Raw genomic sequence first — 23829 nt, 5'->3', positions numbered from 1 at the left:
GTCTCATGGAGAGACTGGTCCCCGTCTTGGGAATGTGGAATTGACACCACTGAATTGGGCTTGAGAATGGAGATGAGTCTTGCCTCGTGCTCCTCCGAGCAGAGATAAACTTTGGCCTTTGCTGTCGTGGCGGTGAACGAGAGGTCAGGGGTCAGGGGTTTTGATCGTGGATGAGCAGAGGCCAGGGGTTGACACTTTGTTGCACAACGCACACGCACAGACTGTTAGGGAAAGTGCTGTTATCTTGCGCCTATTAAGGCCAGTACGGCCTCCTTTGTCTCCCCAGTACTGATGTTTACACACAGCCCCAGGTACCCATTCAAGTCTGAGTCGACCTAGGGGGGGGGTGAGGCCCCAGACGGGTTCGACTTCTGATGTTAACTGTGGCCGGGAATTGAACTCGGGTCGCAGTGTGCTCCCCACTGCACCACCGATCGTCTTGCACAAATACAAAGATCACCCTATAGCTCTGCATACTTTGAGGGAAAGTGCTGTTCACGAGCACCTGTCATGTACACACGCACACTGGATGGTAATGTAAACAGAATTTTGGGCAAAATATTTGACGAAAATATTCCCCACTCGGGGGCACAGCTCTGAAACGCCGTTTATGACACAGCAACGATAACATTCACCGCATTTTATAAATATTATTCGTGATTTGGCTCTCGGTTGCGCTGACCCAGTCAAGGTCCTGGCCGTGCGAAGGTCAAGAAGGTCCGGTCCGTGTTTTGTTGTTGTTTTCCAGCACCTCGTTGTTGTTGTTACAAAATGATCCCTTGTATAAAGGTGTCAGTTTTTGTACCAGTTTAAAGGGTAAAACCCTACTACTATATTTTGCCACTGGTAAAGGAGGTCTCATAGTGTAAATGCTTACCCCGAGCTCTCAATACTCTGATAGTGCGCTGTTTTTGAGTTGTACGCCTTTTGGCGTCATCTGGTCCAACACCAATGGAGACTAGGCTCTAAGAAAAGCTGTCTCGGGTGTGGACCAATCAACTTTAAGGACAATGCATTTCATTATCATTATCAGAGTTGTTTCTTTTTGTTTGCATTTTGACTGCTTGTGTTGTGGTTATTACAAACATGATCCCTTGTATAAAGGGTTCAGTTTTTGTACCAGTTGAAAGGGTAAAACCCTATTACTATAAAATGTGACCTTTTTTTGCCAGTGTCAAAGTATGAAAAAAACAAGGCGAGGTTTTTACCCTTTCTGGCAATCAAACAGGAGGTGTTAAGATGTTCCAACACCAAAGAGAAAACCTTTTGCAAGGGATCGAGTTCGCATTAACCACACGCACTCGTGGTCAACATGCAAACATACACCCTCTGATAATATACGCATTCTATTTTTCATACGTTGTTATTGTTCTCTGTGTAATCATTCACCCGCGGACACTTTCGTGGAAGTTGTTATCTCAAAACTGCCGCGATCATGACCTCCGCGTGGGCATGCAGCGCAAACTATGGTCCAAGTTGTAAACCCCTAAAGAGACACACAGAGACACGTAGAGTCTCCTGGAGATGCATGGAGACACACAGAGACACATATACACCCACAAAGAATCATACAGATACATAAAGACTCGTAGATACACAGAGATACATAGAGATATGTAGAGTCTCCTGGAGATGCATGGAGACCCACAGAGACACATATACACCCATAGAGAATCCTACAGATACATAAAGACTCGTAGATACAGAGATACGTAGAGATACGTAGACCTCTAGCTATACATAGGGATACATCGAGACCCACAGATACATACAGACGAATAGAGATACATTGAGATGCACGGAGAGACAGAGAGACATTGAGATGGATGACACTCACGTAGAGTTATTTTGTCAAGGCGCTCTTCCCCCCTCCATCCCAGATTAAATAGACGCTCCAAGCCTGGGGTGTGTCAATCAGACTCTGTCTTCTCGACAGACCTGTTCTCCACCTGAGGACGGCTGCTTGCGTTGTGGCCGAAACGTCGTGAGAATTATTTTATTATTTTTATTTTCATTATTTTATTATTTCCATTCTACGTGACTTTACCGAAAGAACCAAGAATATGAATCCCTGCAGTCACGGAAGCTTTAAATCGAAATTTCACGTAGAGTTGTTATGGAGTTTAGAGTTTATTTGATGCCGTGTGTAGCCAGGGCTATCCAGCTATTTCGCACGCGAGATCCGCGGTGCTGCGTGAGCACAGCAGCAAGCAGCGACTACAAAACAGAGACACACACATCGATAACTGCAGTGAACGAGTACACAGGGTTCCCAAGAGGTTGTATTGCGTAAGCACGAGGTGTTTTGACGGCCGTAAACAACAGCCACGTGCAAACATTGTGCGGTGTGGAAGCGATACCACAGGCAGACGCAGCCACGGAAGTGTGAGTGACTGTGGCCACGCAACACAAAACTGTTGACCACGTGGTCAACCCAATGTGGTCTGCGCTTCTACAACGGAGGAGGAGGAACAGCGACACGACACGAACTCTCTCTATGACTGCTGGGGCCTTCTTGTCGTGGCCAGCAGCAGTAGCAGACCTCGACATGAGCATTGTTATAAGCAGGAATAGATGAGTGTGTGGGCAATGGTACGTATATGGGCAATGTTAGAGTTTATGGGCAATGTTAAGTCGATGGACAATGTTAGTCTACGGGCAATGTTACAACAATGCATAATATCTCTGCCGAAGCCCCTCTCGTCATGGTGAGCAGCAGGACCTTGACACTGGCATCGGTGCTCCTGAACAGATTTCTGATGCCGCTATCGTGCACGAGACTAGAACCTCTGCGTGGCTCTGCAGTTGGTCAAGTGACAAGGCTGAAACGCAATGGCAGTTTAGCAACACAAACATTGATGTTTTTTTCTATAGCGCCATCCAGCCCATGAGGTCAAATGTGTTAAGGCGCCAGCTCCGTCCATGTGTCACGATCAATAACAGTGGCGGATATTTAAACTGGTCCTGGGCCTCCCCCAGGTCGACTCAGCCTCAAATGAGTACCTGGCGCCGTGTGTAAACCTCGCCACTGTGGAGACAAAGGCGGCCGGACGTGGTGCTGGCCGCCCACCCCATCGTGTGCCGTGCCGGCCTTCATGGGTGCAACTCGCTAACAGCACTTGCTCCTACAGTCTGTTAAGGCTATACGGGGGTCTTTGTACATGTGTGTGTGGGGTGGGGAGGGTGTAGCGGTTAGTGCGCTGCGCCACGAACTCTGCAACCCCAGTTCGATTCCCGCTCACTGCCAAGACCAGCGACGATTATCTATCTGAGCCCTCCCTGGACCTCACCTGCATCGCGGTGGGGTGTGTAAAACTTCGCCGCTGCGGAGACAAAGGCGGTCTGGCACGCGTCTGGCCACCGACTGCCTCCTGTGCCATGCCGGCCCTAATAGGTTCTCGCTTACAGCACTTGCCCCAACAAGTCTGTGAAAGGCTCTATGGGTGATCTTTGTCTTTGTGTGTAGGCGTACTCGTACGTGTGTGTGTGTGCGTGTGCGCACGTGTGTGTATTTATGTAGGTGCTCGCTATATGGGTGATCTTTGTCTTTGTGACGTCAACAGCACGTGTAGGCTATGCAGGGAACCTTGGTACGTGTTTGTTTTTCTCTGTGTGTGTGTGTGCGCATGTGTGTGTGAGTACGGAGCCGTGACGCAGTAGCTAGCGCACAGCGATATGAACCCGTCAACCCAAGTTCGATTCCCGTTCACGGTCAACAGCGGTGACGAATATCTGAACCGATCTTGGGCCTCCCCTAGGTCGACTTAAGCCTCAAATGAGTACCTGGCACGGTGTGTAAAACATCACCGCTGGGGAGACAAAGGCGGCCGGGCGTGGTGCTTCCGGCCACAACACCCGCTCGTGCACCATGCCGGGCTTCATAGGTGCTACTCACTCACTGCACTTGCCCCAAAAGCCTGTCGAGGCTATACGGGGGATCTTTGTCTTTGAGTGTGTGTGTGTGTGTGCACGCGCGTGTGAGTCACGGTCCGAGTGGACAATGCGATCCCTGTTTTCCGGATCGCGGTCACATGACATTCACCAACTGCCCACTGGTGCAAGCAAATTATTCCGAGATGAAGCAACGTATTTGCGAGCAATCTTTATTTCCTTGCCCCGAGAAGCCGTCGCGTTTCACCGTCCACGTGAGATTTCACACTCCCCGCCCTCGCAAATCTGCTCTGACCGGCGTGGTGAAGTATGGTCAAACCACCGCTGGGATCGTGACACCGGCAGTGGTTTGACAAGGGGGCTGTGAATTATTATTATTATTGTTTTTGTTGATAACGTAAGCTGTGAGCCTCACAGCGACAAGGGTCTAGGTTCGATTGCTAGCTCAGCCTCCTTTCCGTGTGGAGTTGTATGCTACCCCTGTTCTGCAGAGTGTGTGTGACTGTGAATGAGTGAGTGTGTGTGGGGAGCGGCAGTGTAGCGGTTAGCGAGCTGCCCTATGAACACGGCCACCCGAGTTCGATTCCCGCCCACGGCGATTATCTGAATCGGTCCTGGGCCTCCCCTAGGTCGACTCAGCCACAAATGAGTACCTGGTACGGTGTGTAAAAAAAAAACATCGCCACTGGGGAAACAAAGGCGGCCGGGCGTGGTTATGGCCACCCACCCCTTCGTGTGCCTTGCAGGCCTTCATAGGTGCTCGCGAACAGCACTTGCCCCAACAGTCTGTTGATGCCATACGGGGGATCTTTGTCTTGTTCTACTACTCTTCTGCATGGGTTTCCTGCGCCCACTAACACACAGACATCCCAATCAACTCTGAAAATACATTCCCTACAAATGAACTCCATTGGAATCCCACGGCAGCGGAGGTGGCCAGCATCGCCACCCCCTGTCCTCGGCAGTACCCTCCTCGCGAGCGGGTCTTGAGACTCGTCGAGGCTGTCCCCTGATTAACGGAGCGTGGAGAGAAAAAAAAATACGATAACCTCTATATATTGGCCAACAAACAAATTACGCATGCATGTATATATGTGAATATATTTTAATAAAGCCGAGGGTAGAGGTGCCGTGCTATTTGCTATTTCGTCGAAGCGTGTAATGATGTTCGGTAACAAATGTGGTGAGCTCGTGCGGTGCTGAATCATCCAGACTGCACGCATCTCGCCCGGAACCGTGAGAAGACCTCGCCAGGTCGTCGCTCACATTTTGAGGTCGATTCCATCCGCTCGCTCGCTCGCAAATACAAAGATACCTTAACACACACGCACACAGATACCCCTCAAAACACACACACAGATACCCACGGCACACACACGGATACCCACAGCACACACACAGATACGACCCAACACGTACACACACACATAGATACCCCCCCCCCAAAAAAAAAAGACAAAGATCCCCCGTATAGCCTGACCAGACTGTAAGGGCAAGTGCTGTTAGCGAGCAGCACCTATAAAGGCTGGCACGGCACACGAGGGGGTGGGTGGCCAACACCATGCCTGGCCGCCTTTGTCTCCCCAGTGGCGATGTTTACACACTGCACCAGGTACTCATTTCAGGCAGAGTCGACCCAAGGGAGGCCCAGAACCGATTCAGATAAACACTGGTGTTGGCCGTGAGCGGGAATCGAACTCGGGTGGCCGGGTTCGTAGCACTGCATGCTAACCGCTACATTACTGCTCCACATATACACACATGCACAAAGACAAAGATCCCCCATGTAGCCTCAAAACATACCACTGAGCAACCCAATACGACGATGAATACGATTTACAATCGAGTAGCAGCGACAGTAATGGGAGGTGATACAAGGACGACCAATAGACTTGTAAACAAATAAAAACACGGACTTTAGTATTACAATTTGTTTTTTTACCATTTATGGCGATTAAACAGCTGCGTTAAGATGTTAAAACATCGAACGGAAAACCTTTTTGCAAGGAATCATGTCTGCATTGACCACACATACTCGCGGTGAACATGTAACACAAGAACACACTCTGGTAATATAAGCACATCTTAACACAGCTGTTTTGTTGCCAGAAAGGGTAAAACCCAACTCAATTCTAGATTAAAACCCAACTCAATTCTAGATTAAAAGCCAACTCTTATATTTTGATACTGACAAGAGATGTCCCATGATGATACGGACTTTGTTGTTAAAGTAACTGCAGCAAGGCAGCGATTTGGCGGTGGTAGCAGCAGTTTCCGATGGTGGTGGCGGCGGTGGTGGCGGCGGTAGTGTTGGCGGTGGTGGCGGTGGTGTTGATGGTGGTGGTGGCGGTGGTGTTGGGGGTGGTGGTGGTGTTGGTGGTGGCGGTGGTGGTGTTGATGGTGGTGGTGGCGGTGGTGTTGATGGTGGTGGTGGCGGTGGTGTTGGTGGCGGCGGCGGTGGTGTTGGTGGTGGTGGCGGCGGTGGTGTTGGGGGTGGTGGTGGTGTTGGTGGTGGCGGTGGTGGCGGCGGTGGTGGCGGTGGCGGCGGTAGTGTTGGCGGTGGTGGCGGTGGTGTTGATAGTGGTGGCGGTAGTGTTAGTGGCGTTGGTGGTGGTGGCATTGGCGGCGGTGGTGTTGGTGGTGGTAGCGATGGTGGTGGTGGTGTTGGTGGTGGTGTTGGTGGTGGTGGCGGCGGTGGTGTTGGGGGTGGTGGTGGTGTTGGTGGTGGCGGTGGTGGCGGCGGTGGTGTTGGTGGCGGCGGTAGTGTTGGCGGTGGTGGCGGTGGTGTTGATAGTGGTGGCGGTAGTGTTAGTGGCGTTGGTGGTGGTGGCATTGGCGGCGGTGGTGTTGGTGGTGGTAGCGATGGTGGTGGTGGTGTTGGTGGTGGTGTTGGTGGTGGTGGCGACGGTGGTGTTGGTGGTGGTGTTGGTGTTGGTGGTGGTGGCGGCGGTGGCGGCGGCGGTGGTGGTGGTTTTGGTGGTGGTGTTGGTGGGATTGTGTTTTTTGTGCTGAGCGTTCGCGGCGTGAGTCACGGAGTCGCCACATCTGGCCGAGACGCTGCCGGTCTGTGTTTTGCATTGGTGCCTTAGCATGGATGGAAGATACATTACATGCATGTGCATGCGTGTGTGTGTGCGTGTGTGCGTGTAGCCCTGTAGTGTAGCGGTTAGCGCACTCCGCTACGAACCCGGCGACCCGAGTTCAATTCCCGCTCACGGCCAACACCAGTGATGAGTGTAAACATCGCCACTAGGGAGACAAAGGCGGCCGGGCGTGGTTGCTGGCCACCCACCTCTTCGTGTGCCGTTCGTCATTGCACTCTATCTGCGCTGCACTTGCAAACCCGGACACTGAGTTCGATTCTGCTTTAAACATGTGGTACCCACTGCTGTGTGTGTCAATATCTGCAGACAAAGGCGTGGTTCTGGTGACCCACCTTAATAGGTGCTACTGGCTCAATTTCAGTTTCATTTATTAGGTATAGCCCTGTGAGCCATTCAGCTCTTGAATCGGGTGCAACCGCAACAAAAAAAAACATGAACAAGAAACATCTTAAAGTTACTACGCGAAACATCCAGGAAAAAACAGCAAAGTCTTCCAGAAAAAGCACCGTATATCAATGCTGTGTGCAAAAATCCCAGTGGCTTGCAAGTCAAACAATAACAACCATAAGCCAATTTAGATGAAAGTTATCAGTCTAACTCTGTACAAACAAATATGGCTAAATCAAAACTGAAGAGTACTTGCCCCAAAAAAGTATGTTGTGGCTTATGAGTGGGGGATCTCTGTCTGTGAAACTCCCTTGTTTGGGTCCGGCAGCCTCGCTGAGTCTCAAGACTCTTTGTTATCGGGAGGCTCCTGGCATGTGTTTGCCGTCGGGGTGGCAATGCCTCCTGCTGCTGCTGCTGTGTCTGTGTGTGAGAGTCACTTGCAGGGAAAGTTTGCCCGACACCAGCTTCATTCTGCGTGTTTGGCATCTGAGAAACAAATTATGATGATGATGATGATGTAACGGTGATGATGATGGTGACGATAATAATGATGACATGGGCGATGATAATCATGACACTGTTTTACGACGATCCTAATCACCGCTGGCGTCGTTATTTATTCACACCACCACCACCACCTCCTCCGTTGACCTTTGCGGAGTAGCTCCCGGCACGTGGAGCGAAACGTCGGACGTGGTGCCCGAAACGACGCGCGGCGCAATCCTAAAAGCACGCCCCGAGGTCCCCGTCCGTCCATCTGTCCGTCAGTCGTCTGATCGTGTGTCTGTCCCTCCGTCCAACTGTTCGATTGTCCTTCCATCCTATCAGTCGGTCAGTCGGTGGGTCCGTCCGTCCGTCAGTCTGTTCGACAGTGCGTCTGGTCGGTCACTCCGTTCGTCTGTCCGTCCGTCCATCTGATCGTCTATCCGTACATCCATCCGTCCAGTCAGTCAATCCGTCAGTCCATTCGTCTGTCCGTCCGTCCATCCGGCTCCCACTCCGCAGCGGTGGATACGTCACCGAGTTGCACGTGGAGCTCGTCTCGCCTTGGAAATTCCCGCCGGGTTGGGTGGGTGGGAATTTCGCCAAATTCCCCCTCCAAGTGGAGTTTCCACAAACACGGCTGATGGCCGCCCCCTCACCACCACCACCACCACCATCCCCCAGGCCGTTCGTTCTCAGCGGCAGGTGGCCGAGCCGCCTCCGCAGAGAACGGCTCGGAATTCCGATCCCGGTTTGCAGCCCCTACCCGTGATGAAACCGGGGCTCTGCAAGTGCGGAGAGTTGATATACTTGGCCCCGGGGTCCACTCATCGATTAAGACAAAAAATCGAAACTTTTGGCTTTCACTTAATTCGGGGAATTCGAGGACTCCCTGTGAGTTCCTTTTCCAGGGCAGCAACCTCGATGCCCCCCCAAGATGTGCCCATCATCTTCTTGGTTCTTTCGGTAAAGTCAAGTAGAATGGAAATAATAAAATAATAAAAATAGGAACAGGTCTGTCAGAAAGACAGCGTCTGAATGAATTAGTTCATTCAGACGCTGTCTTTCTGACAGACCTGTTCTTCACCTGAGGACGGCTGCTTGCGTTGTGGCCGAAACGTCGTGAGAATTATTTTATTATGTTTTATTTTTATTATTTGATTATTTCCATTCTACGTGACTTTACCGAAAGAACCAAGAAGATGAATCCCTGCAGTCACGAAAGCTTTAAATCGAAATGTGCCCATCACTTTGGCGAGTGCATCATCCACGCTGTTTGTTGGGAGAAACACGGTCCTTGCTGCAATGAATCCCGCGTGCAGCCTGCTGTTCCCGGGGCTCCACGGGTGGGTGGTGGTGGCGGCGGGGTGACGGACAACCGCCTTGCAGCATTTTGCTGCGTGTCTGGGAGTGGTTCACGTGGGCGGAGCACACAGCCGCTGAACCGGTTGAGCGCGTCCGATCGGGCCACGTGGGATGTCTGTAATCGAGCGTTTGGTTCGGTTCAAATTGAATGTTTTTTTTCTAATTCGTTTGGAGTCTTGCATCGCATGAAAGACGAGACGTGGTCGCGGCGGCGGCGGTGGCTTTGGGGAGGTCGTCATCTAGCAGTGGATTGATCATGGCTAATGATGATTGATGTTGATGATGGTGGTAAACGCCGAGCGAGTGAAAATCGTGACATTTGCAACCGCTCAGAGTTGTTTCACCAAAGCCAGCGATGATGATGAGTGTTGGATCTTGACGATGGTGATGAGTGTTGGATCTTGATGATGATGAGTGTGGGAGTTTGATGATGAGTGTGGGATGATCATGATAAGTGTGGGACCTTTATGGCGAATAAAGGATGATAATGAGTGTGGGGTGATGATGATGAGTGTGGGATCTTGATGATGATGATGATGATGAGTGTAGGATCTTAATCATGATGATGAGTGTGGGATCTTGATGATGATGAGTGTGGGACCTTTTTGGCGAGTAAAGGATGATAATGAGTGTGGGGTGATGATGATGATGAGTGTGGGATCTTGATGATGGTGATGAGTGTAGGATCTTGATGATGATGATGAGTGTGGGAGTTTGATGATGATGAGTGTTGGATCTTGATGATGATGATGAGTGTGGGATCTTGATGATGCTGAGTGTGGGAGCTTGATGATGATGAGTGTGGGATCTTGATGATGATGGTGATGGTGAGTGTGGGGTGATGATGAAGATGATGATGTGGGATGATGATGATGATGATGAGTGTGGGAGCTTGATGATGATGAGTGTAGGATGATGATGATGAGTGTAGGAGCTTGATGATGATGGTGATGGTGAGTGTGGGGTGATGATGAAGATGATGATGTGGGATGATGATGATCATGATGAGTGTGGGAGCTTGATGATGATGAGTGTAGGATGATGATGATGATGGGTGTAGGATGATGATGATGGTGAGTGTGGGATGTTGATGATGATGATGAGTGTGGGAGTTTGATGATGATGAGTGTAGGATGATGATGATGATAAGTGTAGGATGATGATGATGGTGAGTGTGGGATGTTGATGATGATGATGAGTGTGGGAGCTTGATGATGATGAGTGTAGGATGATGATGATGATAAGTGTAGGATGATGATGATGATGAGTGTGGGATGTTGATGATGATGATGATGGTGAGTGTGGGATGTTGATGATGATGGTGAGTGTGGTATGTTGATGATGATGTGGGACAGTGGCGACATTATCAGCTCAGGGCGTGCAGCAATCCGTCAGGTGGGGCCCCAATATTTGATTCGTCTCGCATGGTCGCACCCAGGCGATTATACACCGCAGCTCCTCTTGCTTAATAACATCCTTACATAAGTTTGAGTGTTTTTACACTGTTGTTGAAAACAAATCTCATGGTGGTTGTCAAGGGGGTCCCCAACTCGTAGCATTGGCCACCAGGGGGGGGCAAGGCACGCGCCTGTGTGCCCACGCTCGTTATGCTACTGTTGTGGGATGATGATGAGTCTGGGATGATGATGATGAGTGTAGGATGATGATGAGTGTAGGATGACGATGATGAGTCTGGGATCTTGATGAGTGTGGGATGCTGGTGATGAGTGTAGGATGATAATGATGAGTCTGGGATCTTGATGATGAGTGTAGGATGATGATGATGATGAGTGTAGGATGATGATGATGATGAGTGTAGGATGACGATGATGAGTCTGGGATCTTGATGATGAGTGTGGGATGCTGGTGATGAGTGTGGGATGGGACAGTTGGCGAGCGTGACGATGGGTGCTCTCAACCAGACACCCAAGCGTGAGGCTAGATTAACAACTCCGAATGAAGACGCATCATTTATATAATTGAACAAATTATGTTGGTGATGATGCTACTGCTACGTTGGCAGCAGTGCACAAGCACAATTAACAACAACAATCTATTAAAATTTTGCTTTGAAGCAGGGCCTTTGTCCGAAACGTCTGAAACGTGAATGCCACATACGTGATTTTCTTTGCACATTGTTATCGGTGATGGCTACGCTGCTACACTTGACCGCCTGTAACCCAGCACTGTGGAGGCAGCAGTGAGGTTTGGCGGATAAGCACACAGGTGGGTTGTGAAACTCCCTTCCACCGTGGGCATCGAAGAGGAGCCGTACTCTGGCTCGCCAGTACAAGGCACCACAGCAAGTGGACGAATCGCCATCTGTGCAGGGATATAGAGCGTTGTCCCCTCGCACAAGCCGTGGGTTTTCTCCGGGTGCTCCAGGTTTCCACGTGAATAATCAACACGATGCGTCGTTAATCTGCTGGAAAAAAGACACATCTTTAAAATATAAATGCAATGTAGCAGCAGCAGCAGGAGGATACTAAGAAATCCGATTCTCATCACCGTCATCATCTCAATCGTGCCGAGTTGTCGTTTGGCAATGGCACCGCTGCTGGGAGGATCTCCTCTGAGCCGTGCTTCTCTCTGGGTTGTTTCCGCAGGAGCTGGAGGAGGACTGCGCCCTGCACGGCTGCCCGGCACCGTTTGAGGTGGGAGTCGGGACATGACGGCGCTTCTCTCACCTATGTGCCAATAGATGAACTCTGTCTCTCCGTCATCCGTCCATCCATCCATCAGTCCATCCATCTGTGCATCCGTCTATCCATCCATTCATCCATCCGTCTGTCCATCTGTTTGTCCATCTGTAACGTGAGGCCACGATAGCTCTCGTAAAGATGATGCGATGGGATGGTTTTCTGCTCATCAAAAAAGTTTCTAAAATGTTTTTCTCATCAGGCCTTCACGGTGTAAACAAGTGCGATTGCCAACTCTGATCAACATCATCATGCACTCCATCATCATCATCATCATCATGCACTCCATCATCATCATCATCATGCACTCCATCATCATCATCAACATCATCATGCACTCCATCATCATCATCATCATCCGCGCCATGTCTATACCGTTGTGTTGCTATTAGTTACTTACCCTTCAGGAGACTGGTCACATTGCCCTAAGGGCCGAGTAAAGCTTTGATGATGACGGAGCAGTGGTGCGGTCATTATGAGCACAGCGAGCTTCGCTTCGACTCTCACGGCTAACATCATGGCGAGTCCTAGCGTCCAGCGTGGAAGAGCACACCAAAAATACCACCCCGAAGCTCACCCTCTGGTGGAAGAGCCGTTTGGTCCTCAGTGCCATCGAGCAACCGCAGGGGCTGCGCCTATTTGACCTCTTGCCGGTTCTTCGGCTGCCGGTTTCACCAGCCCGTCGGTGTCAAGGGAGGGGCGGGCGGTGTGTGGCTAAACGCCGGTGCGTCGTGTCCCCTCGGTGTGTGCAGGATGCCAGCGACGCGGTGAGCGGGTACTCCACGCCGGAGGTCGCGAGGAGGTACGTACTCCTTGCTGTCCTTAATAGAAGTTTTTTTTATTTTTGCGTGGGTTAGATCGCGTGAATGTAAACCTGTCGTTAAACCCGCCACCACCACCTGACGCAGCCAATTAGTAAGGTTTTGTCACGTAAACAAGACGTGCCGATTAGTTTACCAGTTCAGCACGCCGGTGTGCTGGAGAGTAAACCCAGAGCATTCACAATTCGAGTACTGTAACGTCTCGCCGGTCATTACAAGCCAGCCTCATCGGCCTCCTCGCTGTGTCACCGGCGTTGGCCAAAACCTTCCCAAATGTAGCCGGGGGAGCCTTCCGGAAGCGATGCTTCGGGCATTGGCGTGTGTGTGTGTGTGGCTTTCTCCGGGTGAAAAATATCCGAGCGGTGTTACGTTATGTCTCCCAGACTGCCGTGCCCGGGAGATGCAATCGAACCCAGCGATATCTGGATTGCAAGTCTGGTGCGCTTGCTGCTTGCTGCTCACCTATTTAAAAAAAGAACCGTGAAAGATTTGGTATTTAACCAGGAATGGGCCACTGAGCTTGCATAGCTCTTTTTGAGAAGCAACCGGGCCACAAATGATAGCTCAACGAAGTGGCCTGTCATCATCATCATAATCACGTGGAAATGTTACAGCAGCCAAATGCTCCAAAACGAAACGTCGATTCTAAATGTGGAGGGGGAAAAAATAACGGAGGAACCGGAGAAAAAAATCCACATGGCCGCAGGGGGGAGCCTGTATACCAGGCGAGGTAGTTAACATCACCTAGATACCGTGATGACGATGAGCGAGAGAGAGAGACATGTAAAGTTCAAACGTACAGAGGACATCAGGGTTGGGATCGAACTCACGACCTCCGGGCGAGGTAGTTAACATCTCGCCACCATTGGCGCCCGCTCGGAAAGTAAATGTTTCTTTATCTTCTTGGTTCTTTCGGTAAAGTCACGCAGAAGGGAAATAATAAAATAATAAAAATAAAACAATAAAATAATTCTCACGACGTTTCGGCCACAACGCAAGCAGCCGTCCTCAGGTGAAGAACAGGTCTGTCGGAAAGACAGCGTCATTCAGACGCTGTCTTTCCGACAGACCTGTTCTGCGTCATTCAAACGCTGTCTTTCCGACAGACCTGTTCTTCCCCTGAGGACGGCTGCTTGCGTTGTGGCCGAAACGTCGTGAGAATTATTTTATTATGTTTTATTTTTATTATTTTATTATTTCCCCTTTTACGTGACTTTACCGAAAGAACCAAGAAGATGAATCCCTGCAGTCACGAAAGCTTTAAATCGAAATTTAAATGTTTTTTTTTTTTTTCACGGCGCGCACAGTGTCAGTGTGCGTGCTTCCACAATGCAACGTGACAGATCATCGCCATCATCATCGCCATCGTCATCGTCGCTATCGTCGTCATCGTAATGACATTTCCCAGCCCCATTTTACAAGATAAATTAAAAACTTCTATCGAGTTGTGGTAATTACTGCCGCTGATTAAAACAGTGAGTAATTACCCCTGAAACGAATTAACGCTAATAAGGAGAAATAAATTACGGGGCGTTTGTGGCAAATAAACGCTAACAAAAACGGCGATATGGGGAATGCTTTGCAACATCTAGTAATTGCTATTTAGGGAATAGGCACGGTGTTGAATGTGTCATCGAGTAAAAAAAAAAATAACCTACACATTTTGTCGCGAGTCCGAACGGCATCTTGAAATTAAAAGGGGCAACATTTGTGAGTTCAAAGAGACGATCTTTTTTATTGTAACATTGTGAGAGGGGAGTCGATTGAGAGGTAGGCCACGCGCCAGATCCGTTGAGGATCTTGAAGCTGAATTTTAAACAGCAGGAGATGGTTGTGATGTTGATATGCCTGCTTGTTGGTGGTGGTGGTGGTTGTGGCGGGATGATGAGACACCGTCGCACGCTGCCTGGCATTTTAAGCGGGCGCCCAATTTGGCGGAACGTGCAATTACCGGCCATTAAGTGCCGGAGGAAAGTGCTGACATCAAGCGGATTGGATCGCGACGCGTTGTGGTTGGGGGGGGTGGTGGTGTGTTGGTGGGGGGGGGGGTAGCAGTGGGTGGTTGAGTGGCGTGCGTCCGTGGAACCGTTCACCCCCAAACGCCTCCGCCGCCACCACTTCGTGTCACCGGCAATTGGGGGGTTTTGGAGGAGTCAGGGGAGACCTGGACCCCCCCCACCCATAACCCCTCCACGTATTGCATTGGTCAGCAGCAGCAGCAGCGGCAGCAGCTCCACATGCACTGGGGAGCCGAAGGTCGCCGGTTTGATTGGCGTGGAAGTTGAAATAACGGAGCGAGCTTCTTGAATGTTGTACCGACATCCCCCCCGGTCCCACTCCAGTCCCTATGTTAGGCTGTGATAGACTGTGAATGTGAGGCTGTGGTAGGCTGTGAATGTGAGGCTGTGGTAGACTGTGAGTGTGAGGCTGTGGTAGGCTGTGAGTGTGAGGCTGTGGTAGGCTGTGAGTGTGAGGCTGTGGTAGGCTGTGAGTGTGAGGCTGTGGTAGACTGTGAATGTGAGGCTGTGATAGGCTGTGAGTGTGAGGCTGTAGTAGGCTGTGAGCGTGAGGCTGTGGTAGGCTGTGAGTGTGAGGCTGTGGTAGACTGTGAGTGTGAGGCTGTGGTAGGCTGTGAGTGTGAGGCTGTAGTAGGCTGTGAGCGTGAGGCTGTGGTAGGCTGTGAGTGTGAGGCTGTGGTAGACTGTGAGTGTGAGGCTGTGGTAGGCTGTGAGTGTGAGGCTGTAGTAGGCTGTGAGTGTGAGTCTGTAGTAGACTGTGAGTGTGAGGCTGTGGTAGGCTGTGAGTGTGAGGCTGTAGTAGGCTGTGAGTGTGAGGCTGTGGTAGGCTGTGAGTGTGAGGCTGTGGTAGGCTGTGAGTGTGAGGCTGTAGTAGGCTGTGAGTGTGAGGCTGTGGTAGGCTGTGAGTGTGAGGCTGTAGTAGGCTGTGAGTGTGAGGCTGTGGTAGGCTGTGAGTGTGAGGCTGTAGTAGGCTGTGAGTGTGAGGCTGTAGTAGGCTGTGAGTGTGAGGCTGTGGTAGGCTGTGAGTGTGAGGCTGTGGTAGACTGTGAGTGTGAGGCTGTGGTAGGCTGTGAGTGTGAGGCTGTAGTAGGCTGTGAGTGTGAGTCTGTAGTAGACTGTGAGTGTGAGGCTGTAGTAGACTGTGAGTGTGAGGCTGTAGTAGACTGTGAGTGTGAGGCTGTGGTAGGCTGTGAGTGTGAGGCTGTGGTAGGCTGTGAGTGTGAGGCTGTGGTAGGCTGTGAGTGTGAGGCTGTAGTAGGCTGTGAGTGTGAGGCTGTGGTAGGCTGTGAGTGTGAGGCTGTAGTAGGCTGTGAGTGTGAGGCTGTGGTAGGCTGTGAGTGTGAGGCTGTGGTAGGCTGTGAGTGTGAGGCTGTAGTAGGCTGTGAGTGTGAGGCTGTGGTAGGCTGTGAGTGTGAGGCTGTGGTAGGCTGTGAGTGTGAGGCTGTGGTAGGCTGTGAGTGTGAGGCTGTAGTAGGCTGTGAGTGTGAGGCTGTGGTAGGCTGTGAGTGTGAGGCTGTGGTAGGCTGTGAGTGTGAGGCTGTAGTAGGCTGTGAGTGTGAGGCTGTGGTAGGCTGTGAGTGTGAGGCTGTAGTAGGCTGTGAGTGTGAGGCTGTGGTAGGCTGTGAGTGTGAGGCTGTAGTAGGCTGTGAGTGTGAGGCTGTGGTAGGCTGTGAATGTGAGGCTGTGGTAGACTGTGAGTGTGAGGCTGTGGTAGGCTGTGAGTGTGAGGCTGTGGTAGACTGTGAGTGTGAGGCTGTAGTAGGCTGTGAGTGTGAGGCTGTGGTAGGCTGTGAATGTGAGGCTGTGGTAGACTGTGAGTGTGAGGCTGTAGTAGGCTGTGAGTGTGAGGCTGTAGTAGGCTGTGAGTGTGAGGCTGTGGTAGGCTGTGAGTGTGAGGCTGTAGTAGGCTGTGAGTGTGAGGCTGTGGTAGGCTGTGAATGTGAGGCTGTGGTAGACTGTGAGTGTGAGGCTGTGGTAGGCTGTGAATGTGAGGCTGTGGTAGACTGTGAGTGTGAGGCTGTAGTAGGCTGTGAGTGTGAGGCTGTGGTAGGCTGTGAATGTGAGGCTGTGGTAGACTGTGAGTGTGAGGCTGTAGTAGGCTGTGAATGTGAGGCTGTAGTAGGCTGTGAGTGTGAGGCTGTGGTAGGCTGTGAGTGTGAGGCTGTAGTAGGCTGTGAATGTGAGGCTGTAGTAGGCTGTGAGTGTGAGGCTGTAGTAGGCTGTGAATGTGAGGCTGTGGTAGGCTGTGAATGTGAGGCTGTAGTAGGCTGTGAATGTGAGGCTGTGGTAGGCTGTGAATGTGAGGCTGTAGTAGGCTGTGAATGTGAGGCTGTAGTAGACTGTGAGTGTGAGGCTGTGGTAGGCTGTGAATGTGAGGCTGTGGTAGACTGTGAGTGTGAGGCTGTAGTAGGCTGTGAATGTGAGGCTGTAGTAGGCTGTGAGTGTGAGGCTGTGGTAGGCTGTGAATGTGAGGCTGTGGTAGGCTGTGAATGTGAGGCTGTAGTAGGCTGTGAATGTGAGGCTGTGGTAGGCTGTGAATGTGAGGCTGTAGTAGGCTGTGAATGTGAGGCTGTAGTAGGCTGTGAGTGTGAGGCTGTGATAGGCTGTGAGTGAGGCTGTAGTAGACTGTGAATGTGAGGCTGTAGTAGGCTGTGAATGTGAGGCTGTGGTAGACTGTGAGTGTGAGACTGTGGTAGGCTGTGAATGTGAGCCTGTGGCAGGCTGTGAGTGTGAGCCTGTGGTAGGCTGTGAACATGAGGCTGTGGTTGGGTGTGAATTCTAGATTTGAAGCTTTCGTGACTGCAAGGATTCATACTCTTTGTTTTTTCTTTGGTAAAGTCACGTAGGTAAAAAAATGAAATAAAATAAATCACGACGTTTCGGGCGCAACACAAGCGTCCATCTTCAGGTGGGGACAACGTAGCGAAAGCACAACCGCTTAAGTGTGTCTAAGAGATAGCTGTGACGAGGAATTATATTGTCACGGGGGATGGAGGGAGGGGAGGGGCCAGGGTCAGTGTGTGGGCGGGCTGTGGGCTGGGAGGCAACGATGTGAGGAACGGGGTGGGTGCAACGTACGGAGTTCAAACTGAAGCTTTGTGATGCCGCGGGCGGAAGTAGATAAGGAAGCTAAGATTAAGCAGCCGTTTGTTATGCTGCCGGGGGTAAATTGTGCAAGCTGAAAACAACGTGTGGCAATGGTGATGGTAATGTTTGAAGCTGGGGGTAACAGACTGGGAATATGAATATGTCTTCTTGGTTTTTTCGGTAAAGTCACGTAGAAGGGAAGCAATAAAATAATAAAAATAAAACATAATAAAACAATTCTCACGACGTTTCGGCCACAACGCAAGCAGCCGTCCTCAGGTGAAAACCAGGTCCGTCGAGGCGACAGAGTCTGAATGAAACAGCACACGAGCATTCAGACTCTGTCGCCTCGACGGACCTGGTTTTCACCTGAGGACGGCTCCTTGCGTTGTGGCCGAAACGTCGTGAGAATTGTTTTATTATGTTTTATTTTTATTATTTTATTACTTCCCTTCTACGTGACTTTACCGAAAGAACCAAGAAGATGAATCCCTGCAGTCACGAAAGCTTTAAATCGAAATATGAATATGATTATGAAAATAAATCTAAACTGGCTGCCTAGCAGTAAACTGTTCGGCAGCTAAAGTTTTAATTTGGTTAATTACATCCTTCCAATGATTGCTCGATTTGAATCCATCATCTCGGTTGAAGTGACGTCTATGTTTGTATATCTGGAAAATTTGAAAGGCGCAAGTTAAACTTGCACGCTCGAAACAACGTGTGGCGATGGTGATGGTAGTGTGTAAAGCTGGGAGTAGAAGACTATGGATATGAATATGCAAATAAATATTAACTGGCTGAATGTTAGGCTGTAGTAGGGTGTGAATGTGAGGCTGCGGCACACTGTGAGCGTTGACATCCCCATGCGCGTTTGTCTTGCAGGAGTTCTTTACTGAACGCCAACGTGGATGACGGTCTCACTGGTGAGTGTCAATTACGGGCGCATCATCATCACCACCGCCACCACCACCACCACCACCACCGTCACGTCCGCTTGTTAACGCGGCCACCGCAGCCCCCCCCCCCCCCCCCCTCGTGAGCCGTTCCGGCCCTTCTAAATGCTCCTCGCTAGCAGCACTCGGCGTCCCTGTTGGAGGTTATCCGAGGGTTGGTCGTGCGGGGTGGCTGTGTCTTTGTCTTTGTCCCCGCATGCCGGCGCTTCACGCTAACGGCCGCGTGCCTGCGCGCGGCCGTGTAATCGGAGAAAATTGTGCCGGGGAGATGCGCGGAAAATTAAATGGCGGAGCACGAACGCGGCGAGCGAGCCAACGAACGGCGGTGGTGACGGCGGCGGCGACGGCGACCGATGAGTCGTGCAACCGCCGCGACGGAGTCACATTTCCAACCTCGACCGAGTTATCGACGTTCACCGTTCGTACGCCGTTGACGTTAGCCATGGCGGGGAATGGCACGCCATCGAGGCTCCGTCATGGCCTATCGACTTCTCGCGCAGTTCAAGGCGCGACGGAACAAAATAAAAACGTGGCACCTGTAACTGGCGTCAGCGGCGCGCTAAGCGCTGCGCCACCGCTCCCCGCCAGCGTCAGCGTGACCCTGGGATGGCAGTACGGAAATTCGTGGACTAACCTCTATCTGTTCCATCTCCCTTCCCGTTGGCCTTGAGGAAGAGCCCGAGTCCTGGCTCACTATGATAGGGCAGTACGGTAAAGTGTGGTCTAACCTCCACCTTGTTTCCATCTGTACGGGGATCGAGTGTTTCGCCCTCCCTCGCGAAACGCGTCGGCTTTCTCCGAGCGCTCCGGTTTCCTCCGCACGCGAATAACAAACACGACTCGTCGTGAGTTGGCTGCAAACATCTTACGACTAAAAAAAATATCTCGCGAATAAAAACACCTTAAGGATAAACCCTCCTCCCCTCCCCCCCAAAGAGTGGCATCAAGGCCATGCTGGAATAGGCACAGCTCGTGACAATCCATTGGGACTGCCACGTGGCTTCCGCGGAGAAAAAAAGAATGAATTTGATTTAATATTAAAATATAAAGCGCCGTTAATTGCAATGCGGGGTTAATGATTTATAATTCAAATTTGAAACAGCTGTCCAATTTGGAACAATGAGACGCAACTGGAATTGTGTGCGTTGTTGTTGTGCGTTTCGTTTTGTTCCGCCTCAATTGCTACCTTCGGTCTCCGGCGAGACGGTTAGCGCCGTGGTGTGTGATGAGTGTGTGGTGTGTGTTGGGTGTGTGGTGTGTGTGTGGTGTGTGTGGTGTGTGTGTGTGTGTGTGGTGTGTGGTGTGTGTGTGATGAGTGTGGTGTGTGTGGTGTATGTGTGGTGTGTGTGTGGTGTGTGTGTGGTGTTTGTGTGATGTGAGTGTGTGGTGTGTTTGTGTGGTGTGTGTGGTGTGTGTGGTGTGTGTGCGTGGTGTGTGTGTGATGAGTGTGAGTGTGTGTGGTGTGTGAGTTATAGTGTGTGAGTTATAGTGTGTGTGGTGTGTGTGTGGTGTGTGTGTGATGAGTGTGTGATGAGTGTGATGTGTGTGCGTGGTGTGTGTGTAATGAGTGTGTGATGAGTGTGGTGTGTATGCGTGGTGTGTGTGTGATGAGTGTGTGTGTGCAGTGTGTGAGTGGGAGGAAACTGGTGCACTCCGGGAAAGCCCACGCATGCGAAGGAGCAGCGCTCTATCCCGTACAGAAGGGGACAGACGATATTAGCCCGCACTTGGCTGTTACCGCCTTCTCCTGGCGAGCTCGGGTGCGGCTCCTCCACGGCACCCATGGGACGGTTGTATCACAGCATCCGTGTGTGATCCACCAATCCCCGTCGCTACTTTAACAGCGCTAGGTTACTGCGTAGCCACCGCAGTGCGGATATGACGGTACATCCAGCAGTGGATTGACAAAGCGCCCTATGTCCCTGTTTTATTATTATGATTAATGTTTGCAAGTCATCTATATGATAAACAGCATTTACTCTTTCATTACGGCCAGCGTAGTTTCATTAGGAACTCATCTTCGCGCGAGTTTTGATTGAAATTATGGATTATTTACCCCCCTCCCCTTTCCCCTGCCCATCCATAGTGAGTCGACATGCTGTCTCGTGCGCTCGCCGCATGTTTTGTGGGCCTCGGGCAGATGGCAGGATAATTAAACATCAAGGCCGACGGAGAATCAAAATTGTGACTCGGGCAGACGCGACCGCCGGGCCAGTCGCTGGAGCAGATGCTGTCGTCTGTCTCGACGCCGGCACACGCGTGTCGACACGCGTGCCGACACGTGTGCCGACGCGATGGGGGCGGACTGCCAGGGTGGCGGCACGGCTGTAATGCTCGTGGCCTCGCAGCAGCAAAGCGGCCTGCGTTCGATTCCCCGACTCGGGCGGATTTTCTCGCGCGGTGTCTCTGTGTTTGTCTCGCTCCCTGTTCTGCAGAGTGGATGGGTGGGTGAGTGGGTGGTGGGTGGGTGGGTGAGTGGGTGAGTGAGTGGTTGAGTGAGTGGTTGAGTGGTGGGTGGGTGGGTGGGTGAGTGAGTGGGTGGGTGAGTGGGTGGGTGGGTGAGTGAGTGATTGAGTGGGTGAGTGGGTGAGTGAATGGGTGGGTGAACGGGTCGATGAGTGGGGCGGCGTCGGTACCGTGGGTGGGTCGGTGAGTGGGTGGGTGGGCGGCTGAGTCAATGGGCGGCGAGTAGGTGAGTGAGCAGGTGTCTATGCATGTTGAACTTCTTTCGCACCCTACATAGCCAAGTGGGCGGCCCGTCGGCCATGCTCAATTCTGCGCTCGAGGAGCGCGCGTCTGGGACGCAGTCCTCCGGCCTCACACACGCCTTCTCTCCCCCTCTCTCTCCCCCTCTCGTTCTCCCGCCCGCGTTCCACTCCCGCCCACTCCCGCAGGGAAGTTCGACGGCCGCCGCCGGAGCAAGACGTTCTGGCAGAGCCTGCGCAAGTCACCCAAGGCCTCGGTGCCGAGAGCTGACGGCCACAGCAAAGGTGATGCCTCCCGACCCCCCCCCCCCCCCCCCGGCTCTCCCCCGCCTCTTCCCTCCGGCGCCCGGAGGTTTGGTTTGCGTTCGGTTTAAAAATGTCACGGTTGCGTGGCGGCGGTGGTGGCAGCCCCCTGGTGGTCACGTGGGTAGCGAGGCTTTAGTGTCCCCCCCCCACACCCCACCACACCCCCACCCCCCTTTCCGAGCATGAACCTCCTGGAAAATATTTTTGAGACTCGGAGAGGACTTTCTGGGCCCGGCGGGGAGAGGTGGGGTGGGGTGGGGTGGGGGGGTGTGCGGGGGGTGTAGGCAGTGGGGGGGGGGGGGGCTGGGTACACCCTGCACCACCAAATGTCCCCCCTTGGCTCCCCCACCCAGGTTTCCATTCCTTAAAAGTAAATCACTGTTACCGTGCCCACCCCCTCCTGCCTCACCCCGCCCCCCCCCATCCGAGAGGAGCTCGAGTGGCGGTGCGTGACCCCGGCGCGTGACCCCGGCGCGTGACCCCGGCGCGTGACCCCGGCGCGTGACCCCGGCACGTGACCCCGGCGCGTGACCCCGGCGCGTTCGCGGTGTCCGGCGCTGTGCCGGTACCACACCACCAGACGTGGCCTCTTCCCCCGTGGCCTCACTCAGGAGTTGGTGGAGCGCTCGCTGCGTTCCGCCCCTCCTCCTTCCCCCGCCTCTCCGTGATTCTCACCCAGTAGCATAACCAGCGTGGGGCAGGGGGTGCCTTGCCTCCTCCCCCCCCACCCGTGAGATATGTTTTCAGCAACAGGTGTCAAAGAACAACAACACTCGTGTCATGATGCGATTAGGCAAGAGGAGCTGTGATATGTAATATCCTAGGTGCGACCGTGCGAGACAAAATGAAACATCGGGACCTCGTCTGGCCGATTGCCGCACCCCCTGAGCTGCGAGCGTTGTTAGCTACGCCACTGTCTCCATCATCATCCCCACCACCACCACCATCATCATCACCACCCTCCTCCTCCCTCTTCCCCTGCGCAGGAGGAGGAGGAGGAGCGGTGGCGGTGCGCTTCGTGGCGAGCGAAATCACGATGTGCGACGAGGACCGCATCCGCCTCATGAACATGGTGAAGGACCGGCAGATCACCATCGACGAGGCGCTCGCCAAGGTAGGGGGAACCACACGCGCGTGCACCACGTCTGGCACGGTGGGGGGGGGGGGGTACTCGGGGGGGGTGTGCTCTCCGTGCTCGTGCCACCAACGACGCGCGAGAGCAACGCCGCCAACCGAATCCTCGGTGCCTTAGTCTGGCTCCGTGAGCCTCGGTGATGGGCACCGAACCCGAGGGCAGCCTTCGTCTGGCTCTGCGAGCCTCTTGACGTGACATCGAAGCCTCGGGGAGCCGGAGGATATCTGAGCCACCGCGATCGTCACCGAACCCTGGGACGGGAGCCTCGGCCTCCGTGCCGCGTCCTCGCCTACGACGGACACCGCGTGAGCTCCGCTCCCCGCTGCGGACTCGCTCGTTACCCGACAGGCACGGACCGCGTCCTCGCGGCCGGCGCTCGCTACGGGGCCGCGCGTGGCCCTGGGTGCGACGCGACCGCGACAGCGTTCAGTGGGCGGGTCGGGGCTCAACTGCGCGCCGCCGCCGCCGCGCCGTTGAGCCGCGCCAGGAGAGGGAGCCCTTGGCCACGATTGCGGAGTGGAGGCGACGAGCTCTCTCTCCGGGATCTCTCTCTCTGAACTCTCTCTCTCCCTCTGAACTCTCTCTCTGAACTCTCTCTCTCTCTCCGCTCTGAGCAAGTGCATTGCGAGCCTCTTCCCAGCCACTAACCGCACCATCGTAATCTGTGATCTCTCCACTGCTGGATGAAGGCCCTCCCCCCCACCCCCCCCCCCCCCCCTCGAAGCCCTGGCCGTCTGTCACGGTCCTACTGAGGTGGTTGAGCCAGATGATTGCGTCAGGCGTATCAGAGTAGTGAATCACAGCTGTGATGATGATGATGATTCCTTCGTGTTTGAGAATTGGAACATCCAGCCATCGTTGTGCATTCCAAGGTT

At 52.6% G+C, this 23829-nt stretch overlaps 1 protein-coding gene across 4 annotated transcripts in view; it reads left to right on the top strand.

The window, feature by feature from the left end:
* LOC133354045 (SAM and SH3 domain-containing protein 1-like) overlaps positions 1–23829 on the top strand; it is a 302643-nt gene that overhangs the window by 200774 nt on the left and 78040 nt on the right. For 3 of the 4 annotated variants that reach the window (XM_061570594.1, XM_061570613.1, XM_061570600.1), the window contains exons 3-7: positions 11837–11884; positions 12682–12731; positions 18738–18778; positions 21703–21798; positions 22806–22933. In XM_061570594.1, coding sequence (XP_061426578.1) covers positions 11837–11884; positions 12682–12731; positions 18738–18778; positions 21703–21798; positions 22806–22933 — 363 coding nt within the window. The remainder of the gene's footprint in view (positions 1–11836; positions 11885–12681; positions 12732–18737; positions 18779–21702; positions 21799–22805; positions 22934–23829) is intronic. The other variant, XM_061570607.1, reaches the window with a different exon arrangement.

Source organism: Lethenteron reissneri, chromosome 6 (genome assembly GCF_015708825.2).
Source record: "Lethenteron reissneri isolate LAM-NWPU_2019-01 chromosome 6, ASM1570882v1, whole genome shotgun sequence".
Taxonomy (NCBI): domain Eukaryota; kingdom Metazoa; phylum Chordata; class Hyperoartia; order Petromyzontiformes; family Petromyzontidae; genus Lethenteron; species Lethenteron reissneri.
Note: the sequence above shows the minus strand (reverse complement) of the source record. Positions and strands in the feature narration are given on the sequence as shown.